The sequence below is a fragment of the Eurosta solidaginis genome, chromosome 2 (genome assembly GCF_040869045.1).
Source record: "Eurosta solidaginis isolate ZX-2024a chromosome 2, ASM4086904v1, whole genome shotgun sequence".
Classification (NCBI taxonomy): Eukaryota; Metazoa; Arthropoda; class Insecta; order Diptera; family Tephritidae; genus Eurosta; species Eurosta solidaginis.
The window spans coordinates 43,766,747-43,794,700 of record NC_090320.1 but is presented as its reverse complement, the minus strand read 5'-3'; the positions used below and the strand labels follow the sequence as shown (position 1 = coordinate 43,794,700).

Below are 27,954 nucleotides of genomic sequence, written 5' to 3'. Positions count from 1 at the left end.
GGCTTACGGGACGTCGAAACAAAGCGAGCTACATACGCAAACCCAAAGCCAACATTCGCAGAAACGGTTTCACAAGCTCTGATTCAGGAAACAGCGTCGCTTCTGTGTAAGCCAGTTTTCAAAGCACGCCGTGTGGAAGTAGAAAGGCCAGAGTGGGTAGACGCAATATTGGAGGCGCTGAAAGGATCGCGAAAGCAGAGTGAGAGAGTTATCAAATGCTTCAAATTCCACATTGCACGTCATTGTGATCTTGATCCTGGTGGTTGCAACAGCATGAGTGGTTTTAATAACATAGCTGGAGGGGATGAGCAAGAGCGAGTAAGATGTAGAGATCGAGAGCCATCTCCAGCTATTGAATGTCCTGTGATACCTGTGTCGCAAATTGGAAGGAAATCAAGCAGTCTTACCGTCAGAGGGAATTTCGATGGCAAGGAGCGTGTACTGACTGTAGATACGGGCGCATCTTATTCCTTCATTCGATCTGATTTGGTCAACCGGAGAGTAAAGCCATTACCTGGAGCAAGGTTGCGTACGGTCACTGGCGAGTATAACCAAGTCCTGGGAAGGTCATGGTTCTACACAAATTCGTTGTGGCGGAGATCGTTGATGAAATCATATTGGGAGTGGACTTCTTGGTTGACCATGACATCAAGATCGATATGCAGAGAAGGGTCATGCGTTATGAGAACAAGGATGTGCCACTTAACTTAAGTTTGGAAAAAGGGTTCAGCACTAAGCGAGTGCTGGTGGAGGAGATTCGACAGAGACCACGAAAGTCAAGGAAAGTAGATCGAGCAAAGGTTGATGGAACAAATGGGCCAAACAAATCAAAACCGAAGGTACCTGTGAGAGAAACACTGGCATTGAAAAGCCCTAACGGACGCACTGAAACGAAGAAAAGAATTTCGCAGAAAGAATGCAAGGGTGATTTCAAGCCAGGGCACACTACTGTTGTGAAGCGTCGGAACGATACTGATTATGCAAAGCAAATCCGTCAAGCGCAAGCTCTACGAAGTAGTTCATTGGCCAAACAACAGCGTGTGAAGGAACGAACCAGGGTAATGAGTAGTACGATGAAACACAGGTACTATGAGAACAATAATTCGGAAGGTTTCTTGGCGGGAGATTTGGTACTGTTATACAACCCTCACCGGCGGAAAGGTGTTCCAACCAAATATGGGTGAGTTGGGAAGGCCCGTACAAAGTTATGAAGAAGATCAGTGACACCATCTACCGCATACAAACCATTGGGAAACCACGAAGTAGAATAGTGGTACATTTGGAGATACTAGCTGCGTTTAGATCAGGAAATTTGTCTGATCGGGACGATCAGACTTAGGTGGAGGGCAGTGTTACGAATATTAGCAACACTAAGGGGTACTGTCATCTCAAAGCCGATGCTAAGAAGCGACTTGTATGCACATAACCAAATTAATCATTATGTCTACACATATGTACGTACACGCAGCGGAGAAGCAACGCACAAACACATGCGCATGAGATGTGAGAGAAGCTATAAAAATTGTGCATCTGTAGTTATAGCTGAGAAACGTATAGCAGATAGCTAACTAGTAGATTCTAGAACAGAACCGCATAGAAATGTCAACGAGGAAACCAAACACTATAAAAGGCAGCAACAGTAGAGGCGCGACAATCAGTTTTATTTCAGACGCTATCTGGCGAGCAATAGTAGTGTTATTGTGAAGAACTTTAATAAAGGCCATTTTGCATTATTGAATAGTGGAGTTATTTATTCAGCAGTTTAGAGATTCGAACGTTAGCCGAAGATTGCAAATAAGGGGAATTGCACTAAATTCGTTACAATATGTTAATTTTTCTTCGAATTATGGGTCCCGAAATATAGAAAATTGCTTAGTTATAAAAGGGGGGTGCCACACCCGTTTTTTAAAATTTGAAGTTTTTCCTATTTATTGCTCAAAAATCACTTTCAGGAATTTTCACTCTGTGAAAATTATTACATTGTTATTATTAAATACATTGTTTTATTAAAAATATATAAGTATGAAATGTACACACCCAGTGATAATAAAAGTACCAAATAAAAATACAAAAAGTATTCAGGGCCGCAGAGAGCTGAGCTGGGCCCCTGGGATAGTTCGCGTTTACGGGCTCCCCTGAAAAATATACTCAATCCAGTAAAAAAAAATAACATAACATACATAAATTTTTCAATTCCCATTGTCAGTTTTATTTCATATAAAATAAGATTTACTGGAGCACTTACATAAATGAAATGTTAGATTTCATTGTTTGACTTGCTTACATTAACTTTTTCTAAATATGTATGTATATTTTAAGAGCTTGAATCCGTCAAGGAAAACCTTCCGTACTTTTTGGTCTGCGAATATGGAAATTACTGATTCAAAACTAATGGTGCAAGCAAGGCTGGACTCCAACGCCAATGTTCCAAGGCTTGTCAAGCGATTTTGGCTCATAGTAGAACGTAAAAAAATGTTCACGCAAGATAATAGACTAAAAGAACGCTCCCATTCAGAAACACTGACTGGAAGTGTGCAAAATATTCTTAATGGTTTGCAGATGTTCGGAAATAATACTTCCATCTTCAAGTCATGAAATTTGTTCAGAAGTTGAAATGATGGGAGCGAATCACATTCCAAATTTGCTAAGTGGATAGCTTTGAGATGAATGATTTCATCTATTAGATCCGTAGAAATATCGATACCATAAATCGTGCAGAATGCCGCTGTCTCTTCTCTGAGCTCTTCTTCCGTCAGATCCTGATACTTCCACAAAAAATGAAATTTAACCGCAATGTCATTTACGACTCCGGAACGTCTTGTCATGTTACCAATCAAGCAGTCCAAAAGAACGTAAAAAACTTGCTATTTGAATTGAGTTTCAGAATCACACTCAGGTTATTCGCCAGGTAATTCATCGAACTGGCGCTTTCTTATCTTCCTTCTTTTCTCTGCGAAGGTATTCACAACTCCTATACTCCCTGCCAGAACCTTACATGCTTGAAGTATGATCGACCATTGATGCCTGAACTTCTTCAACTCATCAATCGGGCTACGTATATTTTCTGTTTCCACGTCCAGTGTGGCATTTCTAGCTTGCAGTACCAGATTTCGATGGTTGATTACCGTCAACACTTTGAGCCAAATGGAGGCTAAGAGGATACACTCAAATTTCCCCATATATGTTTCAATACCTTTCGAATCCGTTACTGTTTCTGAACTCAGATTCAATATTTGGGGAATATGAGTTGCAAAAGATTTCACACTATCCACACGAGCAGACCATCGTGTTTGTGACATGCCATTATCATACCCTTGCCCACGGCAGTCATCCAGGGGAATATTGTGCTTTTTTAGAGTGCTGCGAATCAGCTCAGCGATAGCGTTACAATCGACAAACTCTAAGAAGCGTTCATGGATTTTCCATTTTGCGGAGTCCCTGTCTAATAAAACAAACGCAATATAAATAAGGGGTGCATCCACTATACTGTATAATACTTGACGGACTTTCTATCGCTTCTATCTTTCTAATTACTTGACTTGCACAGATTTCTATGAACTCATTTTGTATTCCATCAGACAGATAATGTGCTTGGAGACGATTCTTTTTCGTTTGAGATTCCTTCACCTTCTCCAAATTTTCATGCAATATGGGGTCATAATTGCTGATCAGTTCCAAAATACCAAGAAAGTTTCCATTTTTTGGATTTCCGATCAATGAATTATCCCCTCTAAATGCCAATCCTTTTTCTCCAAGAAATAAAACAATATCAAGAATTCTGCGAAGTATCTCTCTCCAGGGAGCTGCTTTATTTTTAAGGGTTTCCGCTAAGAGAAAATCTACTGAACTTGCATTTCAAATTCTCATTTCATATTGGCGCCACTCTATATAGCAAGTTTTATGATTTTAACTATTTTCATGTTCAGGAATTTTGTCGTGTAACCTCTTCCAACCTTTTTCTTTAGAATAACCTGAAGATTTTGTCAAAGCTGATCGGATATTTTCGGAAATTTTGAAAGCCGGCATGGAAAACAAAAAACGCTTCTTTTGTTGCACTCCAAAGGAGCCAAGCACGCTTTGCTTTTTCTCCGTTTTTTTAAGAGTAGTATGCAGTATAATTTGAAAGAAATGGCGACCACTTAAGTCGTTGGGGAGTCGAAATAAAATGTGATTTTGAGTTAGCTGAAGCATTTTTGACAGATAGCGCTTATAAAATTGTGTCAAAAACGTTAGTCTAACTTAAAATCACATTTTATTTCGACTATGACTATGCCCCATAGTATTTGATCGGATGCTTATGATTTTAGTTAAGTGATTTTCAATTTTAAAACAATTTTTTGTAGCAACAAAATATGTATGTATCTATGAAATCCTAGTTAGAGTACTGTCAATACTGCTTTGCCTTGCCGGGCCACCAAAAACCTTCCGGGCCCAGGAAAATTGCCCTGGCTTTTCCGTAATGAGTAAAATATGGACTAACGAAAAAACCCAATTAAGTGTCAAAGTTTTAAAAGCTGTTTTGATTACTAAGATCAACATCGAAAAATCATGTAATCAGCTCCATTCCTACTTGAAAGCAAGGCCCGATATCTTAGAATCGATTTGCTCTGCGGACAAATATAAAACAACTACATAGACGTTAAAGTAATTCAATAATGGAATAATAACGCGGTACCACAAATGTAGATCTTCTGTTTGCTAAACGGTTACCATGGTATTTTTAAGAAAGAGGGCTTCGTACAGATAATCTCTGTGGAACATGCTTATAGTCCAGCACGCCTGAACTTTTTGTATCTTTTTTATGCGAAAATTATTCTTTCAGAAAAATATCATGGCTACTATTTAACAAATAAAAGATCAAAATATGTTGAACTCTGTTAAAATTGCTATTGTACAGTGCAAGCCAACTATTTATGTACATATAGCTATACATAATCTTCATTTTTGATTAAAAATTAATGAAATACCAGATCATTTGATTGTCCCGCCCTGAAGAAAAAAATGAATGGTCACATTAGGCATGACGCAAATTTGAAGAGAAGCTTGGCCTAAAATCTTTTCGGAGGTTATCGCACCTTGCATTTATTTATTTATTATCGTGTTAGCGGCGGATGCACGGACGAACATGGCCATATATATCTCGATTCTTGTATGCCATTACGTACTACAGTTATCAAATCAAAGTCAATATACCCTTTTGTACAGACCAAGACCAGAGAAACGAGCAAATGAGAATTGGGAAGGTACAGAGACTGGCATGCTCTAGAATATCAGGCGCAGTAAGCGGTGCCCCTCAGGAAGCACCAAAAGTAGTTTGGCGGCACCTGTGGTGTGGTAGTAGTGTGCTCACCTTACACACCAAAGGTCCTGGGTTTAAAAGCAAAATCAAAAAATTTAGAAAAATTATCCATGACTCAGAGTGCATATGTAGAATAAATTCAAAAGAAGCACCTGGAAAATTGTAAAAGAAGCTCGGCCTAAATCATCTCGGATGTTTATCGCTTTCTATTTGTACTCTGTTCCGTTACATGTGCTCATTACATTGGGTCGGTCCCCATACGAAATAAAAAAGTTGCGAAACACTGTCCAAGAGTTGGTCTCGAAAAGCATTATAATTCCTTCTAATATCCTTTTGAGCTCTCCAGGCATTTTCACATAGTCCTTTTTCTTAGCTTGGCGAAACCAGACGAATACATCAAGACGCTACAACTCGTTTAGCATATAAAACCATGTAGAAGCAGCTGCAGAGCTCAAGCTGTAAGACATTCAAGCTTTGACACCTTCCTGGTGTCACTACCAAAGTAAAGGGCGAACATGTTCAAATTCGGCAACTATGGACAATAATATTAGCGATATGAAAAAGGGATAACTTTACGATATCAATCTGACTGGACTCCCTGTACATACAACAACACGTCAGCTTTTAAGTTTCAGAAATAAAATTATAGTCTACCCTATAGGAGAGGCAGAGACATTGATATGATAGGATAAGTGTATACTGACGCCTTAATAATGATAGAGTGATCCACTAGAGGTTATCTATGCGAAAAACGAACTTCAATCACGTTGTTGAAAAGCTATTAAAACAAAATTTATATAATTTGGTATAAGAGTGTCGAGCCATTTGTTGTTGTGGTTGCATCTGCAAAAGCTCCGACACTTACCGATGTGGACCGTTTTTTTGCTGATATTGATACGATACGTTACAATAGTAGCACCTTCTGGTATTAACTCCATTGTCATGGGATCAATTTCTTCTACCCGTCGAACATTCTGGGTTATCTCACCTTGTTTATTAGTTCTCTAAAACATTAATAATGCCAACTTATATGGAGGAAAGCAGAGTATTATGGAAGATGAGGAAAGATGTCACATCCGTAGCTCGGTTATAGAGCTGCACCCCTCGTTGCACCAAAGTATCAAGGTTTCTTCTCATCTTCATAACATCTCAATGTTTTGAACTATTTTTAAAAGATTTTTCGTCTATTGGCTTTCCGAGCATAGCAATATCGAAAGTATAGATATCACGGATCACATGTAGGCAGAGAACTCTGTAAGCCTGGCATGGACCCTACTGACGAAAATTAAATAATGCCCCATGTGGGCAACGATCTTGCGAAATATCAATTTTCACGGGCCTTGTTCTCAAACTAAACAAATATACAAATAAGCTACTAACGGCCATCATCACTGAACCTTCACTCACACAACAAATCTGCATATAGGATAGTAACGGAAGTCATCACGTTGAATGCAATCTCTGTCTATTACTGTTCTTCTTATACTACCTGTTCTCTGTTCTTCTTACACCTGTGCCCGTATCATGTTATATGATCCATGATCGAAATAATTTTTTCTAATTCTAATAATGTATTATATTTTCCATAAATAGTTTGAAAAATTCATATTTGTCGTTTGTGTCGACTTCGGTTTGGTTTGGCGATCATATAAGCCGATACGGGTCCCGGTTTTCACACTTTGGGGCTTATGAAAAAATTTCTATTATTTTTTTATTTTATTTTTTTGGAGGACTATTAACTATATCAGCTGTGTGTAAACGAGTTTTTTTCGATCACTGGAATGGCGAAATAAATAAATAAACGAAATCACAAAAGTCTTAATGGGCCTTAACCCTTACACTGACCGTAACATCCAATGATATAAATATCTTATGTCATACACCTATTAACGCACATACGAGTATGTACTACCGACTCAATAATTTGACAATACATCAAGTATCGATCGATCAATATTGACCACTAAATAAATAACATTAGAAATAAAAATAAAATAAAAAATTTTTAAGCACTTCCTTTATATAAATGGACAAAAATCAGCGAAAAATGTCCCCTTATATAAAGACATATTCTTTCTAAACTTTGATTTTTAAATTTTCACATAGAAATTGTAAAAATATTTATGAGAAGTAAAAATATAAAAGCGCACATTACCTGGATTGGAAAGTTGGTAGGAAAGGAGATATTATTAGTCAATCAATTGCGCTCCTCCTTTATATTTTTACTTCTCATAAATATTTTTGCAATTTCTATGTGAAAATTTAAAAATCAAAGTTTAGAAAGAATATGTCTTTATATAAGGAGACAGTTTTCGCTGATTTTTGTCCATTTATATAAAGGTAGGGCTTAAAATTTATTTTTATTTTTTTTCTCCTCTTCTTACATTTTCTTGGTGTCTTACTTAACTGTTAAGTTTTACGCTTGTAGCTCAATGAGAACTTACATAAAAATCAATCCCAAAATTCCATCCGTTCCGTCTGATTTTTCTAAATATCTCAGTCCGTGTGCCCCCTAGCGAAACTTTTTGTATTGTGTCATCGACCTCTGAATTAAGCTCTAAATTTTTAGCCTCTAGCTCATCGAGAAGTTACTTAAAACCCGGTTTCAAATTTCCAAATTATTATCTAATTTTTTCGATCGGTGCGCCACCTAACGGATTTTTCTCCTTTTGTTCCTTTGTCACGGTGTCTTAACCTGTCTCTGAGGTTTCATGTTTGTAGCTCAATAATAAGTTACTTTAAAATCGATCTGAAAACACCAAATTTCCAAATTCTTATCTAAATATTTCGATCCGAGCTAATAGAATTTTTTTCTCCTCTTCTTAAATTTTTTTCGGCGTCTTATCGTATTTGTGAAGTTTCGCAGTTGTAGCTCAATGAGAACTTACATAGAAATCAATCCCAAACTTCCCTCCGTTTCGTAAATTTTTTCTAAATATTTCATCCCATGCGCCACCTAGCGAATCTTTTTGTATCGTGTCAGCTGTCATCGACCTCCGAATTAAGTTTGAAATTTCAAGTCTCTAGCTCATCGACAAGTTACTTAAAAGCTGGTTTGAAAATTTTCAAATTCTTATTTAATTATTTTGATCCGTGCGCCACCTAACGGGGTTTTCCCCCTTTTGTTGCTTTGTCACGGTGTTCTAACCTATGTGTAAAGTTTCACGTTTGTAGCTCAATGAGACGTTACTTAAAAATTGATTTCAAGATTGGTATGAAAAGCGGACAAACATTCAACCGACCTAATATAAAGGAAGTTAAATGGAAATTGTAGTTGTAGAAATTAACTAGAGAGACAATGTGTGCGGTACATATGTGTGTGTATAGATTCATCACAATTTCACAATACATAAATGTCTGTATGACAGTAGAGATTTGGAGCTTTTCCAATCTGCGACTTTGAAAATTTCCCATTTCCTCTTAAGTGATCGGCAATCTTCTGGCGTATTCCAGAAAAGTGGAAAAGCCTACGAAATAGAGAGGATAAGGAAGCTCTCTCACTGTATATGCCAGCATTAAGATTCTTACAGCGCTGAGCAGCCGTGGTCGCTCCAACCCAGCGGAAGAGCAGGCACTTAGCATGAGGGCCTCGAAAAACCCTCGATACTAAAACTGGCATGAGAAGGAAGAACTTTTGGACGGATAGACAAGGAAGAGAAAGTGATGAGCCTGCTTTTATAAGTCCGAATGGACTCAGTGTCAAGGCTGTGAAAACATGCACGTCCAAAGTGGGGCGACAGAGTGATGGTTAGGAAGCAAGTACGTCGAAATTAGCAAGTCAGACAAAAAGAGAGAGAGAGATTGGGAGATTAGTGTTAATATGCCTACAACAGACACAAAGTATGATGTGCGTGAAAGTTAAAGGAATGTGAAAGAAAAATATCATATAAAGACTCCGTATTGTTCAGTGAGGCCAAAGGCTAAGCCATTACTTCGGCTATACCTGACAGGCTGGTAGAAAATGAGGTTCTTAGCCTCAATACAATGCAATTGAAGTTGATAGCGTGCTACAATATCGCGGCATTGAGGTGGTTAAATCGAGTTGTTTCTTACCTCCAAATTCAATTCACATATATCAGCCAAGCGTGGTGAAGTCGAAGGGTACGCTGCTCCGTCTGCAGCGACAGAGCACGAATATACAGCAGAATCGAATTTCCGGAAGCTGTGCATCCCAACAGACATCTGTTTGATGAGGCCCCGCCTGCAGGAGCAGGAGTAGTCATCTCCGTAAGTACTATGAGGAAATTTGGCATTCAAGAAGTTAGCCGTTGTAAGAAAAGAGCCACAAAAAAGACCCCCAGATACATCCACAAAAAGTCGTAAAAGGCAAATAACCTAAACTCGCAGCTGAGTAAACCAGCCTAGTTTCACTCTAGCTCAACTTCGATCTGGATACTATAATAGTTTAAACTCTTACTTATCCTAAATCCACCCAATCACATCCATATCTCTTTTGAAATTGCAAGTTTCCTAGGACGCCCGTTAGAAGATATTGACGACAATTTGTGGATGTTTGCGCCCACAACACAGGAATGGAAGGTACTCGGTCTTACGAAGAGAGTTAGCACTACATCCTCCAAATAAATAAACAAGCGGAAGTTATGCTATACATGGACTTTGAGAAAATGCGCACAAGCCTTATTATTTGTGTCTCATAAAGAGAAGTCACAAGAACGGTAATTATAACACTTTTGATGTGGGCAAAGTAGAAATGGACCTCGATAGCGTTGAAACAACCTAACACGCAGTATGAGGGTTGTGAACAACCCTTCGCTTGATATTGGTGCTGTACTAGCCCGACTGTCTCTAAAACGATTTTTTGATCCCTTGCCCCTTCGGAACTTTCGTTTTTAATCGCCTCTTATAACATACATGCCCATTGCAGAAATATTGTACGCCACTCGGCCCGCTGAGGGGGGAGAAAATGAAATCTACTTTCAATTCGTTATAAGCGTTAAAACTTGCCTAGTGGGTATGTACCCCTTTCGATTCATACATGCACACACACCCTTATGCCATGATTATATGACCATTAAACTTATACAAGTACACATGTTCTGACGCATTTATGTTTGTTCATAGCTTTTTGTAAGCGTTAATAGCGCTGAGGATGCCGCTTCACACTTGTCATTAGTACCACTTGCCACATGCCGTGCTGCATGCGTCCATCCATCGTTTACGCTTTGATCGGTTTGGTCAATTGACTTCGCCTTCTGATACGTCAGCGTCAGACAAAGTGGCACAGTCGACTTTAGCACGCGTACGGAAGTAGATCGAAAATTGTTTGGGTTTCGAGTCGATAAAGTGAATGAATAAAAAATACTCGGAGTACTCGCGCACGACTTTAACGGGAAATAAAAGCATCATGAAATTGGCTTGAACTGTGTGTAAGACTGTGTGTGTTTGTGCTCGACAAAAAGGATAATTTGTATAATCTTCTTTGAATTACAGTGATTGCAAAAATTACGGACATAAATCTTAATAAAAATTTAGAAAATTTTTTTTCGCACTTCAAACGATTTAAAGACTTAAAAATAAATGAATCAATTATAATAACTGAAAAAGAACATGGACTGCAAGCTGTGAAAAAAAATCCTTAAGTATCGAAAACATTTGTAGAAGTGAAGATAAGCGGATTCTGCGACCTAGATTAATCGTACCGGATGACATTTCGCAAAGAAGTGGGAGTTTAAAAAACCAATGCGTCCGATTTAATGTGGGCCTTTACTAAAATAATCACATGTCTTTGACCACGGCTGTTTAAAAATTTTTATATTGAAGTGCAAATCACAACACATATACAAAATTATAGGTACACTAAAACATTTTTAAATTGAAAAAAAAAAAAAAAAAATTTTAAATATTCAAAGAATTGTGATGGTCCCCTTAATGAATAAATTTTGAATTAAAATTTTTTTCTGCGCTACAATATTTTTGAAACATTTTTTGTTGTCAGTTTGTAAGTGTAAATTTGAATATCATACCGAAGTGCCTGGGCTTCATGTGGAAGTGCTTTTTCTTTGCACTTACATATGAAATTCAGGCACTTACGTATGAAGCAAATTTACATATATGTGAGGGCATATGGGAGTGTTATGAAATTTTTTTTATATTCAAAATGTGAATATGTATCTGTGTCTATTCTTCAGGGTAAAACAAAAACAAAAGCGCTAAAAGTGTATATGGATTGAACAGTTCTGTCTTTGACATACTAAAACTAAAACCAGTTAGGATTTCGATATATCTGCTCAGATAGATCGCCAAATGCAATTTTTCAAGTTCTTGTGTTTCTTGTTTATTTTGAGAAAGACAGTTTTCAAATCATTGGAATGACGAGTTGAGTTGATTTAGGTTTTTTGTTGGGGCATCTCTGGTTCTAAATTAACGGAAGGGGTTGGGGCTGCTTTTTACTGTGTTGATCCAAAAATAAGTAGATCCTACAAGACTGCCAGATTACTGCAGCGTATTTCAGGTGGAAATTATAGCCGTAAAGAAAGCATATATGTATATTGATTGTCAAGCGCCAATTAAGGCAATAATCTTACACCGTACTTAATAAAAAAAAGTGTCCTGGAGTGCAAAGAAGCACTGGACAAATTTCGCTCAGGCCGGACTATATATCTATACTGGGTTCCCGGTCACAAATGGATAGAAGGTAACGAAACGGTCAATGAGTGGCAAATGAGGGTGCAGCACTCGCTGAATCGACAGGAGTTGCAAAAAGGTTGAACAGAAGCGAGGGGCGGTGAAATTTCTAAGATCATATGCAAATCCTACGATATTAAACCCACAAAGGGGCGCATATCTCTGAATAGAGAAGACTCAAGACTCAAGATGAGTAAGACGATTTAATCGTCAACATCCGCGTCATAACTAGAAATATCAACAGCACTCCAAAAAACTTTTAATCTGCACATTGGTAGACCTAAATTCCTTATGAAAGGTTTCCATCTAAAAACTCTGTATATATAGTCGAGGGCAATAAAACATTGCGTGTTCTGCGTTTTCCAATTCGTCGGTACAGCGTGAACACAAATTATCTTCCCCTATCCTAACTTTATGTAAATACTCCTTGAAACCGCCGTGCCCACTCAATACCTGCGTACGGTGTTAGTTAAGTTCGCAGTGCTTCCGCTCATATCATTCCTGCATATTCCGAACTAACGCGAAGATGTAACGCCAGCGTTCTTAGTTCACCTAGCTATTTCTCGGGATCTTGCGCTTTTCTTGGCATCTTCAGATAATCGCCCGATTCCAAGGTTACACCTTTCGGCTATTTCCCTTGGCAGAAGATATATTGGGATTTTCCGAGATAAGACAGCGATCGCGAAGTGGAACACCGACCGATAAGCACTTGCTATTGGTGTAGCAGTAATTTGGTAGGCTGCTAGTATATATTTTTGCTCAATCAGTTTAGATCGGTTCCTTACTGCTGATGCGCATAATATCATCGAGCTGGTTACATTGGACAATAGCTGACCGGTAGCTTCACCTGGTTGCCGATGTTGGATATTATTCTCATTAGGGCGCCACTAACTTTAGAAAGTTTCTCTCCCACAGCTCTGAAGTGCTCCTATAAAGTTAGTTTTGAGTCAATGTTTACTTCTAAAAATTTCAAGTAGGACTTTGAATTTATTTAATAATATCCTATGGTTAGGACCAAGTCATCCACAGTCCACTTTGAGCCCACAAAAACCACTTCTGTCTTATTGCTAGCAATCTCCAGGCAGATGTTCGTCAGGCATTCCATAATTCTTTATACAGCGTCATTACATAATGCTTGGAGCAGATCCAGTTTCTTGACCACTGCTACTACGACAATCTGCATAGCCGACAACTTGCATACCTCCGGTAAGGGTGAGTTATAGCACACTGTCATATATCGCATTCCATAGCGTTGGCCCTAGAACAGATCTTTTAGGGACGCCGCCATTGATGGCGTGCTCTTTTGGCCCCTCATCTATATCAAAAAGAAGTTAGGTTAGGTTGAACTGGCCGGTTCATTAGGACCTCACATATACTGAATGAGTCCGCAGTGTTACCAGAAGTTCGTTTTAACGACCAAACTGAAAAACCCTATCAGAAACCAGTATCTACGTTGCAAAATAACTCCGTCCTCTTGGCAAATACTAGAAGATTTTCAGGACTTAAGGCACTTGCTGCTTCTAGATCTGACAGCTGTATCACCCTAATAGCTGCAGTCTTAACTTGGCAAGCGCAGGACACGACACAAAACCTCCGCACTTCCTACATCAGTTATCAGTGGCCAAGCCTAATTTAAAAGTATGTGACGCCATAAGGCCAGAAGTGTCCAGTCAGAGTACCCGCCATGAGTATACAGTCCTCTCTTTTTATTGATTGAAGCAACTTTGTTAGTCTAAGGTTTTAAGACCTACACATAATCTTCGACACTTTACAGTCCCGCGCTTAAACCCACGCCTTTCCCGCTTGGTCCATCATGTGCACCTCTCTCCTCTTAATCTCGCCCAGTCTAATTGGGACGTCTACGGAGCAAGCTTCAAGGTATGCACCCTTTTTAGCTAGTTCATCTGCTTTTTCATTCCCATATGCCCTGGGACCCAATATAGATGTATGCTTCTCCCTGTCCTGATTCTCTCCAGAGACTGCTTACACTCTAACACTTTTAGATGCTGTGCTATGCAAGATTATTGCCTTGATTGCTGCTTAATTGCAGCTCAAAGAGGAGTACTCTGGCGCTAAAATAGCTACTAATTATTCTATAATATTGCAGATAAGCACGTGTGCCAAATTTTCGTAGCGCTGTCATTATCTGCATACAGTTCGTAGTGTTAAAAGCATTTCTAATACCGAAGTAATAACATCTCTGTTAGGGCTTAACGGGATACATTGACAACTGTTTGTGTTGCATCTATCGTGGGTCTTGATTTTCGAAATCCAACCTGACTATTTCTAGGGTCTGCTGCAGACGCTCACTAATAATATGCTCTAGAGTCTGTCCTATCGAATCCAACAAAGAAAATAGCCTGTACAGTGATGCCTGCTAGGATATCTTGCTAGGGTCCTGCAAAACGGCCAGTCCTGGACGTTTCCAAGAGCAGGGGAAGACGACTTCTTGGATACAGGCGTTGAAAAGATTCGTAAATATTGATGTTCGACACTTTATCGCTGCTTTAAATGCTATACAGTGGGGACTTATTAGCAGCAACTCTATATGTTGCATCCAGTACCTCCTGCTCTGTTAAGTCAAGTAATCTTGTGTTGGAAAAAGAGTTTCGACTATTCTTCTCATTAGTATCGGCCATGTAGATTGCTCTGATTTGTACTATGTTGAGCGATCTGTCCATCTGTATGTATGTATGTTTGAATGCATTGAACCGCGTGAGACGAAATTGCTCGACATAACGGAGCGTAATAAATGGCAGAACAGGCAGCTTCTGCTTAATTGTCACAGACTAGGATATGCCAGCGAAGAAGTGCTAACATTGTTCAGGTTTATGACCTCAACTTCAATGGCGACCAAGCAGAAGATGTGGAACTAATTACCTCTATACATTTCCCCACTTTCCAATGGACCGTGATTTTATTGAAGCATGTGGATCACATTGTTATTGCATTTACATGTTTAATTTCTATCGTGATCTGGATTACGTTCCATTGTAACGCGGAGTTTGTAGCGTGGTTTGCATAGTTTCAGTTACCTAGTTCATAGATTTTTTCTTAAAATATCAAACAAAAAAAAATTTTTTTTGTAGAAAAAATTTGCTGTATCTATATTCATGAAAAGAATAATGTATTACACACATCCAACTATAGTTCGTTTCTTAGTCGTCTTATGCTAACAAATTAATGGTGTCACAATGAAATCTCTCATGTTCATGAGTTTTGATAAAAAAACGAACATCGTTACAATCGTGCAAGATGTTGCGTTTGTAAATATAAAAGAACTTCAGACTTAGTAATTGAAACTTATTTCGGCTTGCACATAAACAAATTTCTCGAAGCATTTGTTAACATTTCCACTATACTAGAAAAATAATTGCTAGCATATTTTGTATCCTATTCATTTGTTAAAATGCAGTTTTTATAACTGAAAAATTTTAGAAAACTACCAACGAGTAGGAAAAATAATTTCACTTGCAAAGTCTGAAAGCACTTATAGCCATAAAAAATGTCAAATTCTTCTTATGCTTTGCTTGGCTACTTTTGAATGTCAGATGGCACTCGTGATGCCCTATTTGTCGCTCTCCATGCAAATACACACAATCTACTCATCTGTCACCGCACGAAAAATCACATGTGACGGGCCTTTAAGGTATTCCACACATCCAACTACAGTTCATTTCTTAAGCCCGGTTTTTCAGTAGTTGGTTCAGCTAAATTAAACTAAGTTTGCTTAAACTCTAGCCAAATTTAAACTCCATTTAACACATCTCGCGCCAAGCCCCAAAATCGCGATTTACTCATGCGGGCCAAAATATTTTTGTTTTTCTAAGTTTCTGTTTATGTCCATTTATTGTATTTTTGAAAACAGAAAGGGAAAATTTTTACTTTTTCCATGATTTTTCATCAATTTTCCGTGTGTGCATCGGTGATCACGCGGCCCCACCAAGTAAAATTACAAACATTAAACATTTTTTTCTTTCTTTATTGCTTTAGACAAATTAATTCAGCTAATTTGAAAAAATAATAAAAAAAAACAAGTAAGGGCGGGACTGTCTTCGGCTGTGTCGAAGACTTCATACCTTTCATGAATGGGGCTAAACAATAATCTTATCCCATTCGTAATCTCCAAATAATGCGCTGTATAAGATAAGAAATATATAGTGAACAGATGTACATACCTAAACAATTTTAAGATAAATGTAAAAAATGGCTAAAAACCCCCTTATCTGAACGATCGGTTGTATGGGATATATATTATATATAGCTCCGATCGAAATGATTTTTACAGGAAATCTTCTATGATATATTAGAATATATATCACCAAGTTTCACGTTTTTATATTGGAAACTAAGGGAGAAATGGCCAAAAATCTTTCTATCTGAACGATCGGTTACGATCTGGTAACAGATAGACAATCCTCACGTTCTGATAAACCGTCAACATATCGCTCACCCAGCATGACCAGCTCAGAATATTCGCCATACTTGCGCCGAACTGTAAAATGGTACAAACGATTAGCTTTCCATCTAATCACTGCAACAACTGTTGTCAATGCACGCACCTGTACAACAAAATCAACATAAAAAAAATGCCCATCAATAAATTCAAAGAAGAACTACTGAGAAAGCTGGTTCTAGAGCAATCTGACAAACTAGCATCTGAGAAAGAAGAGAAACCAGCAGATATGTCCGTGGTCTCTGAGCAACCACAGACACCGCAGATACCCCTGTTACAATCAAGCATATTTTGAGGGAAGCTGAAGGACCCAAGATGAAAACTAGAAAAAGGTGTTCGGTGCAAATAGAAAATCTTCGCACTGTGTTTTGAATTCGAAATAAAAAAAAAACAGTCTAAAATTTTTGTGATTGTAGCAGCATAAGTGTGACAAGAAAAAATTTAAATTTAGGTACATTCGATTATTGAATACAAAAACAAAAACCTTTAAACAGCAATATATCGGCACTGTGATGTTTGGGAATGTACCCAACCTTTTGTAGCAATATAGGAGTATTACATATATGTTTTCTATTATGAAAAAGCGAGACCACTATTCCCCCAAACTTAGTGAGCTTGACATGTTTTTGTTTATGTTTTACATTTTGTTTTTACATTAACACTTTTAACAATAAAAACAATGCAAATAACACGCGAAAATTACTTCGGTCTCTAATGGTTCAATTTTTTCACAAGAAAGTTGATTTTAATTGTGTTTTTATGCACCAAATTTTCAAACTAAAAACAAAATTTTCATGTGTCAGAAAAAATAAATAAAAACGGCCGAATGTCAAAAAAACCTATCGAAATACAAACTGGCTCGTTAGTTTTTAATGAACTCGATTGTATTTTCCTTGTATTTCGTTAGGTTTTTTCAAATACAGTTTACTGCAGTACACCAGTACTGAAGCCGTATTAGGAGGGAGTGCGACAAAAAATTGAAGATAAAATACAAGAAAAAATACACGAAAATAAAGTAGTGTCATATAGGTATAATACAAAAATTTGAAAAATAAAAAAATGGATTTGAATGTTGTCATTGTATGGTAAAAAATTGTTTATTTCAATATAAAAAGGAAAAAATACTATTACAAAACACCATCCACCTGTTCTCATTGAACCAAATAGCCCTATATTTTCTTATATTATTATGGGTATGCAAAGTGCTCAGGCCAAGCACAATTTCACGTTCCCCTGGTGCCACAGATTCATTTCATGTATATAAACCCAATTTAAATCGTGTGCACTATGCCACATTCACGTTTAAAGACATTAAGGTTGCGTGTGGATATGTGAACACGGGGCCAAACGAGTACTCAGGTCGTGCTCACCGGTGCCGCACATGGCGCTAAATGTGTTAAACTACTGAGCAGTTTTAGTCACAGTCTAAGGTCTCCTTTGGGGTAGGTTTTTTTGTACGGCAACATTGTTTTTTTATTATCCAGATAATTTGTAGATACGACAACAGCTGGATTTTGCTTACCCAGCAAACATTCAAAAGATATTTCTCCAGCGAAATATATATCTAGTTCCGGAATTGATGTTGGATTCATTATCTAGTTATTCTTAAACAGATATTTATCAAGTTGATATACAACTTCATTCTCCAATCACTATCCAACCTTTGAGAAATTTTGTAAAATTTATGTTTCTCGAATTGATCAAATCACCGATAGGTTAACTAGAGTTAAACCCTGCCAGATCGGCCCCTTAAGCTCAGCTTAAACTTCAGTTAATGTAGACTGAAAAACTGCAGATTAAGTTTAAGCGAGTTTAAGTGAGTTGAAATTGTACTGAAAAACCGGGCCTTATTCGTCTTATGCTAACCAAATAAGGCGGTATCGTTAAACCAACAATTTCATCTGACAATCTGAATATAACTACATAGTACCTCTCCTTTTTTCAATCATTTACTATATGGTTTTCTATGCCTCACGGAATTTTTATTCGGCGCAAATTAATCTCCCATGAAAACTCAATTAAAACAAAGCGCATGTGACATTTAACCCTCACGCACCGAAAATGGATTTGGAGAAATAGAATTTTTTTAATTGTTTTAAGTTAAGTAAATGCGTCACGTTAAATGCATTTAATGTAAAGAACGTTTTTAGTTGGACTATAATATTTTTTTTTAATTAAATAACACTCGTAATTGAACAAATTAAATACGCAAAGTGAAAAGTGATGGATAACTATATGTGAAAGTATGTGCAATTAAAATAAAACAAAAGTGAAAATAAAAATATATAGGAAATTGTTAAACTGTTATAAAGTTGTGTGTACTTTTAAAATAAAATAAATTTTTAATAAAAATTAAATGCTAAAAATTAAACAAATAATCAATAAAATAATTTAAAAAAAATTTAAGTTAAACGGTTTTATTGAAAACAATACTTACATGAAATAATAATAATACTAAAAGATGAGGAGTGTGATTACTAGCACTTAGGACCTATCTAATTATTTTCTAACTTTTAGTATTATTATGATTTCATGTAAGTATTGTTTTCAATAAAACCGTTTAACTTAAACAAATTGTTTTAATTATTTTATTTTCAAGTTTTTAGTCTTTATTTAATTGCCTATTATTTCTCATTCTATTTAGTTCATTTAGTGACTCATTATTACAAGGACTCTTTCCTGAAAATTGGTTAAAATCAATACATAATCCTTCCAAAGATTTTACTCGACTCTGTGCCACGTATGTTTGTCCCTCCTCCAACTCCAAAATATTTTGATGTCACTTCTACCGAACTGTATGTAATATTTGTTCCAAATATGAAACAAATACGATTTTTTTGAATATCTCGATATTTGCGCCACCTAGCAGCGATTTTTTTTTTCAAAGGTCGCTTTCTATTCTTTTATGTATTATGGTTACAAATATGAGCCAAATCGGACCACAAATATGATTTTTGTGAATATCTCGATCCTTGCGCTATCTGGCGGTGATTTTTTTTTCATAAGTCGCTTTTTGTTCTTGCATGTATTATGTGTTCCAAATATGAGCCAAATCGGACCACAAATACGACTTTTGTGAATATCTCGATCCTTGCGCCACTTAGCGGCGATTTTTTTCATAGGTCGATTTCTATTCTTGTATGTATTATGTGTTCCAAATATGAGCCAAATCGGACCACAAATACGATTTTTGTGAATATCTCGATCCTTGCGCTACCTAGCGGTGATTTTTTTTCATAAGTCGCTTTTTGTTCTTGCATGTATTATGTGTTCCAAATATGAGCCAAATCGGACCACAAATACGACTTTTGTGAATATCTCGATCCTTGCGCCACTTAGCGGCGATTTTTTTCATGGGTCGATTTCTATTCTTGTATGTATTATGTGTTCCAAATATGAGCCAAATCGGACCACAAATACGATTTTTGTGAATATCTCTGACCGAGCGGCGATTTGTTTTCTTATTATTGCATTGTCATCGGGTTCTGAGCTATATTCCAAGTTTCAAGCTTGTAGCTTATCGGGAAGTTACTTAAATTTCAATTACAAAATTTTTTCGCAAAGGCCGTGCATGCGGCCGTGCGGCCTGCCTATCAAGTCAAGCTAAATAAAACCGTTTAAAAAGAGAAACAGGACATGCAATTTCATATGTACCTATTTACATACAAACATCAATTTGCTGATTTTATGCTGTCGTGAATTAAACGAATTCGCTCCTCATTTGCGCCCACAATTTATACATCTTGTATATTACATAGCACGTCCGTCGGTCCATATCTGTGTGGTGGCCCTTAAAAATGTGCGCAATGATCATAAATTCGCACTATCGAGATCTATGTGTTGACATAAATTGTGTTGTTAATTAAACGAATATTGGCACCTTAACTGCCTTAACTGCGAAATTTAACAATAAACGGCAAGTAACGAGCAACAAAGGCAAGCAAATAACAACAACAAAAAACAAGTAACTCTTGAAGTAAGAAACGTATAGGAATTTGTCAACAATTAAAAAAAATGATAAAATGTAAAATTAAATAGACTAAAAAAGTTAATATTGAAAATAAAGGATCAGATGTGAGCATACCAGCACTAAAGATGACAACTTGGAGTAGAAAGGAACTAATTGCAGTTTCTTAGAAGTAAAGTGAAATGTGAATAATTATTGTGTTATTGTGTTAAAATACTGACAAAACTTTATAATAAAAGCAGTTAATGCTAATAGAAACAAAAAGGAACCATAAGTTCGGGTATAATCGAACATTATATACCCAGCTGTTGACTCTCAAACATATACATATTCCTCGCGTTAAAAATGAGCAGTCATCCAGATACCTATCCGTTTCTGGATCACGCTTCATTGGAACGCAACAATTCATTATTCCCTTAAAACATTCTGGGAGCGCTCATAACTTAGGAATATCAGATATGAGTCCGATATATGTGAACAACATGAATCTCCGCAATATGATCATATAGGAGTCTTTTATGACTCGGATATGATGAAAAATTTGAACCTTTTGCCAAAAGTGTTCAACAAACAAAGCAATTTCAGAACAGATATTCATACATAATTTTTTTTTTTTAATTTTAGTTCAAATTTAATTTGAATATGATCATAGAGTTTCTTGCTGTTCCCTTTTTAAATAGGGTATGGACGTTTGTAAGTATTTCGGACTTTTTAGATTGCAACAACAAATTGCATCCCCTATGTACCCCGGTTGGTGTATCGAGCCTTCGTATTGTAACGAATTTAGGGAAACTCCTCTTTTTTTACACCTTCTGCAAACGTTCAAATCGCTAAATTGTCGAATAAATAACTCCAATAATCAGTAATGCAAAATGGTCTTTATTAGATTACTTTGGGATTGGTACAATTATACTTCACAATTATATTTCACTTCGAAACTGACAGCGAGTTTAAATCAAACTGATTCTGACTACTCAGCTTGCTCTGCTTTTATACTCTCCGTTGCTTCATTCGCATAATTCTACTAAGGTCTAGTAATTTCTCGAACTTCATGTTTGGTTACCAACCATATACAGGTATACCTGTAGTTTGTAACCCTATGCGTGTGTATATGTGAGTACTATTTCGACTGATGATTACATGTGATTGTGCGTATCTCTCCGTTGCCCAGTATGTATGTTAGTAAATGAGAGTAAATGATGATTGATTTGTTTGCGTACACAGGAGTGGCAGCTTGCGTTATTGTTGTTGTGCCTTTATTTAATAACCTTAGGGATGTGAGTATCACATAGTGATTGATACTCACTATGTATATCTTAGATTAGCGCTGATGTCGGTATGCCCCAACTGTGAGGAGTTCCATTCCAAATAGCGTGCTCCATTTTTAATGCCAACGTCAAAAATCCGCCATGAATGAGGCGACCTAATCCCTTATATAATGCACAAAAATGACGCCGAAAAGAGTCATATAAGAAGTAAGTTATCAGAGTAATAGGACTCTGATCGAACTCCTTTTTACGGTCAAGGTTCATATCGGACGACCATTTCAAGAAGGAAAATCCAGTCATTTCGGGCTCTCATTGAGCTTTTTTGACCCCGGATGTTTGCTGGGTTTATATTTCTTCTATACGTGTGTTTGTGACTGAACTCATCCTAAACGACTGGGCCGAATTTTATGAAATATTGTTTGTGCGCCTCGAGGATGCTTTAGATTCACAATTTGGTCTGTTTTCTTTCTTATATTTCCGGGAAGTCAACCAGGGGTCTACCTGTTCTAAAAAAAAATTGTATATAACATGCGATTTGACTGAAATTCGGTACAGGGGTGCCTATTTGACCAAGTTAAAATTTGAGAAACTCTTTTCTTTGGGAATTGAATCAGTGCCCGACCTTTTGGAAAAAATCGTATTTATTGTAATTTAGTACAGGTGTTCCTCCTCGACAAGCTTAAAATTTGGGACCCCTTGTTTGTTGTTGTGTTAACAGTTTTTCGCTCTATTCAATGGGTGCGACCACTCACAAATTGCCATCAAAATCGTCTAACCGGAGTTTCAAATGAGAGTGGACCATAGGAACGAAGTTGGGTCAGGGTCTCTCTTTGAAGTATGCTTTCTTCTTCTGCAAGGGTAGGATAGTCTATTTTCATAACGGGGTTCACCGGGCGCGTCCAAGCAAAGGCGTTTGCCGATTCTGTGTGGATTTTCTCTAGTACTTCCTAATGCGGATATGTCGGCAGGTGTCGGGACCGCTTCTTTCCGTAAAGTGGTGCGATTTATTTAAAATTTAGTATTAAGATGGTCTTTCGAATAGTTTAATCTTATACATATATAAAAGAGAATACAAAATATGTATATTTGTAATTTTTTTAACTCAAGATTGTATGAACCAATTTTAAAAATCATAGCTACTTTAGTTTCGTAAGGTTTCGTAGATGGTTTGTAAGTAAGTTTTAGTACCATATGTAGACCAAAACGTAGATCAAGGTATTCCCAGAATGGGTTTTCATATGCGTATCAAATAGGATGTGTTATTGAGGGCTTTTACGAGAGTTTTATAAAAAGCCATAGGATAAAAAAGAGAAAAATGAAAATAAGAGATAGACGTGAGAATTGGAGATGGAGAGAAAGAGAACGGTGTGAGGAAGAAAAACGGAGAAAGATTGAGAGGGGGAAAATAAATTGGGAATAGGAAATGGAGATAAAAATGAAGAAAGTGCTACGAGAAGCTAGGAAGGAGAGGAACCTAGAGAGGTGAAGAAGCTGAAGACAAATGGAGGGAGGTTGAGGGAGAGGAAAAATCGAGAAAGTGAAATAGGGAAGTTACGGAAGAGAGACAGGGATCAAACATTTAGAAGAGGGAGAGGTAAGAAGATACAATTTGCACAAGTTACAATATGACAAATGCCACACCACTACTGAAAGCGACCCTGCTTAGAAAAATGTTTTCTAAACTTTCTAAGGTATTTGTTTGATGTTGCTTTGCCCAGTCTCTTCGTTGTGGTAGGCAAGCACGCTACCGCCACAACAGTGGAAATCGCTTTGGAAGACACTTCAGTGGTCGAGCAGTGTGGACTTGAATCCATCCGTGAATTACCCGCTCCCAATTAATTTCACACTCCGTTAACTCCCTTGAGGGAATATGAGTGGTGAATGTAGCATTAGGAGCAAAAGCTGGCTGACAGGCTGGTAAGACGGGCTACTGGTCTTACCAGGAGTGAAACCGGTCAGAATGCGAAAGTGCTCATGAACATTAGGCTTACATCTGCATATGCTGCGTCTGGTAGTGTCAAGTGCTGACCACCAGACCAGAACTCTATAGAAGAGGTTGGCAGTTTATCCGTAAGACTCAAAGAGCCTGGTTACAATACCAAGGTAGCCCCTGCCAAAGATCTCACAATGTCTTCAAAAGTTTCACAATGACAAAGCATATGTCTTACCCCTTCTCACTTTTCGCTAAAATTTGTTTAGTTCCCGTAGAAGATGGAATCAAAGAAGTTAGACTGCTGAGCTATAAGTTTTGTTATCCATGCGATGTGCTTTCAGAAAACACCATGATTACGTTGTTGAAAACTTTAATTCTTGTGCAGTTATAAGTGAAATCAAAAATGTAAAAACTATTTTAAAAACTCTGAGTGCTTAAAATGTAAATTTCTAACCATAACTAAAGCAAGAAAAATTACTAGAAAAAACATTGCTATCCATCTTCGGGCTGTAATCGGGGCATAAAGTGTAAAAAAATTGAAAATCAGCATGCCATCATCAATAACGACGGCATTACCTGTGATGCCAACAACACCAACAACAGTATTACGACGAGGCGCATTTACGCCTAGTCTAAATCAAAACGAAAGTTTTAGTGAATCTGCTTTTGTTGCGAATCAACAAACTAAAAGTTATTCACCTCTTACATCCAATGCAACAACACGAAAGTCACAAACTTTACAAATACTGAAACAACAACATGTGCAAGAATATTTGCAACAAAATATCAAAAGTAAAATAACTTTCCAACCAACAACAAATAAACACATATTAAATGGCAAAAACAATAAAAAGTTCCTATTAATTATGTTCCTTAGCATTTGCCTCTTTGGGATGCTGCTTCTGCGCACCACACAATTTGCCACCGTTGCTGCAGCAGGCACAAATGCACGCGTTGGACCTTTGTCAAATAAAATGCCAGGCGAATGTCGAAGTATTGATATTCGTAATAATTGCGAAAACATATTTCAATTAACTAATTGTACTATAATTCGTGGATTTTTGCTTTTTGTTCTTCGACCTGTGCACGTTGCTGAATGTGATTATACGAATGTTACATTTCCATTATTACGTGAAATTACTGATTTTTTAATAATGCATGATGTGCGCGGTTTACGTTCGATGCGTGACATTTTTCCCAATTTAACTGTGATCCGCGGGCGAAGATTATTCCTGAATTACGCTCTTGGCATCTCACATATGCTCGATTTGGAAACGGTGAGTTAAAACTGAATACATAACTGTATTTTTAAACCCTTCTGTACTTGTACACAGGGTATTATAACTTTGATTGGATAACGGTTGGTTGTACAGGTATAAAGGAATCGAGATAGATATAAACTTCCATGTATCAAAATCATCGAAAAAAAATTTGATTAAGCTATGTCCGTCCGTCTGGCCGTCCGTCCGTCTGTTCGTTAACACGCTAACTTGAACAAATATTGAGATATCTTCACCAAATTTGGTACACGAGCTTATCTGGACCCAGAATAGATTGGTATTGAAAATAATCGGATGAAACCACGCCCACTTTTTTATATTTAACATTTTGGAAAACACAAAAAACCTGACTATTTACTAAATAATACACCTAGAATGTTGAATTTTTATGTGTGGATTGATATTGAGACTGGATAAAAATTTGAAAAAAATTTTAAAATAGGCGTGGCACCGCCCACTTGTGATAAAAGCAATTTTACAAATATTATTAATCATAAATCAAAAACCGTTAAACCTATTGTAACAAAATTCGGCAGAGAGGTTGCCTATAGGGGATGCTTTGAAAAAAAAATTTACGAAATCGGTTAAGGACCACGCCCTCTTTTATATAAAAGATTTTTAAAAGGGTCGTGGATGAATAACATAAGCTATATCTTTGCAAAAAAGAGCTTTATATCAATGGTATTTCATTTCCCATGTTTCGGGAGCCATAACTCGCAGAAAAATTAGTTCAGAATAGAATATGTATGTATATTATTACGCAGCCTTGTAACACTACACTGAAAGGAATGGTGCTAGTAAAATCAACAAATCGGTTCTGTTGTTCTTGACTTAACGGAGATTCGGTGAAATTGATCGAATTACGGTTAATTCGACCGAGTTCTTTGTCAAATGAACAAATTAGTTTAGTCATTTCAACAGACGAGAAATTGACGCTCTTAAGTTAACAAAATTCTGTAAAATTGACAGATTCCTGGTCAATCTAACTGATTTTTCTGTTAACACAACTGATCTCACTGGTCATTTCAACAGCGATCAACAGTCAATACATGAATTTTACGCTCACTGCGCTCTCTACTTTGTACTTATGACGATGGTGCCACTTGTTTAAAAAAAAATACCAAAAGAAGAAAACCACCAAATCGAAAAAACACACAAAATGGGAAAACAACAAAAACTAGTTTATCAGTTATCAATACAAAACGAAAAACCCATTTTTGAATAAATGTGCAAAAAATTATGAGATACCGGGACACCTATTTATCGGGTACAATTTTGCAACTTCTCCTCTAAGCGAAATGCTAAATTGCGCCCTCTTGTTGCAAAAGTTTTGTTTGAACGAACAGGATTTTTCCAAAGTTAGTAAAATTTTGTTCAAGTTTTTACGAATTTTCACTCACGCGAACGAATTTAATAAGATAATAAAAAACATCATTTTTTAATGTTGATGTTTCCGACAACATAAAAGTTTGAGTTGTTTTGGAATCGTTTCAACTTAAAGTGTTACGAAAATTAAACTTGCCCAATTACATGTAAATTTACTCCAGTGGTGAATTACCTTCTAGCGATTTGTTTCTTTACTTTTCTATAACTTACAATTTCTCTATTTAAAATGTTATGTCAAACATGTATACAAGATTGAGAATCAGTTTTGTGACTACTATTTTCAATTCTATTTGCAAAGCGAAGTTCAAAACTATAAATTAAATAAATTATAAAATATAAAATTTGCTGAAAGTGCGTTTAATAAAACAAAATAATAAAGTGTATAATGTTTAATGTGTGCCAGCATATTTGATGTAAGCCCAATTGACGTTCGGTTAGTAAGTGCCACCGTGGTGTGATGGTAGCGTGCTCCGCCTGCTACACCGTATGCGGTACCCCGGGCAAAGCAACATCAAAATTTTAGAAATAAGGTTTTGCAATTAGAAGAAAATTTTTCTAAGCGGGTCGCCCCTCGCCAGTGTTTGGCAAGCGCTCCGAGTGTATTTCTGCCATGAAAAGCTCTCAGTGAAAATCATCTGCCTCGCAGATGGCGTTCGGAGTCGGCATAAAACATGTAGGTCCCGTCCGGCCAATTTGTAGGGAAAATCAAGAGGAGTACGACGCAAATTGGAAGAGAAGCTCGGCCTTAGATCTCTTCGGTGGTTATCGCGCCTTACATTTATTTATTTATATGGCAACATAGGTACTTTCGTACAAAGCTGACGCAACAAAATTTTTTGTTCATTTGACTACTAAAACGGTCAATTACGAATCAACGATTTATGTGCAGTTGATTCAACATCTTGTTGCGATGGATAAAAATTAACCGAAATTTCGTTTGAATTGACCCGTATTTCAGTTGATTTTACCAGTCTGTTTCTTTCAGTGTATTAAGCACACAAAATAAACAACAATAGCATTTCAAGTGCACAGCTGGGTATGTAATGTTCGGTTTCACCCGAACTTAGACTTCCTTACTTGTTTCTTTATAAAACTGAAGATAACACAATAAAACGGAGAATATCTCTTACTAATAAGTGCTACTTTAGACTGAGTAGGCAATTGACTGGCGAGAGACGGTGAAATGGCCCTTGAAGTGCCCAAGAGAAATGTTCTCCGGAAGATTTATGGTCTTGGTTTGATGCCGATGGCGGGTATCGAGAATGTTTACATATAATAATGATTGCCTATCCTCAGTCCTCCCTCGGCGAAAGGCGGTGGAATGGACCTTGGAGTGTACAAGAGAAATGTTCTCCGGAAGATTTATGGTATTGTCTTTCGTGGCGATGACGGGTATCGAAAATATTTACATGTAATAATGATACGCAATTGAAGTGTTAGGTCCTCTCTCGGCCAGAGATGGTGTAATTGCCCTTGGAATACCCAAGAGAAAATTTCTCCGGAAGATTTATGGTCTTGTCTTTGATGCCGATGGCGGGTATCGAGAATATTTACATATAATAATGATAGGCAGTTGAGGAGTAAAGTCCTCCCTCGGCGAAAGACGGTGGAATGGCCCTTGGAGTGTACAAGAGAAATGTTCTCCGGAAGATTTATGGTCCTGTCTTTGATGCCGATGGCGGGTATCGAGAATATTTACATGTAATAATGAGCTTTAGGA

The 27,954-nt window shown here is 37.1% G+C and overlaps 1 protein-coding gene across 11 annotated transcripts in view; it reads left to right on the top strand.

Annotated features, from left to right (window-relative positions):
• Positions 1-10,551: 10,551 nt before the first annotated feature.
• The window catches only part of LOC137239621 (insulin-like peptide receptor), a 39,083-nt gene continuing 21,680 nt past the window's right edge, over positions 10,552-27,954 (top strand). The window contains exons 1-3 of one of the 11 annotated variants that reach the window (XM_067765139.1): positions 10,553-10,694; positions 10,826-11,111; positions 23,910-24,845. In XM_067765139.1, coding sequence (XP_067621240.1) covers positions 24,117-24,845 — 729 coding nt within the window. In that variant the 5' untranslated portion in view covers positions 10,553-10,694; positions 10,826-11,111; positions 23,910-24,116. Of the gene's footprint in view, positions 11,112-23,909; positions 24,846-27,954 lie in introns of all 11 variants that reach the window. The other 10 variants (XM_067765138.1, XM_067765137.1, XM_067765136.1 and 7 more) reach the window with 10 other exon arrangements.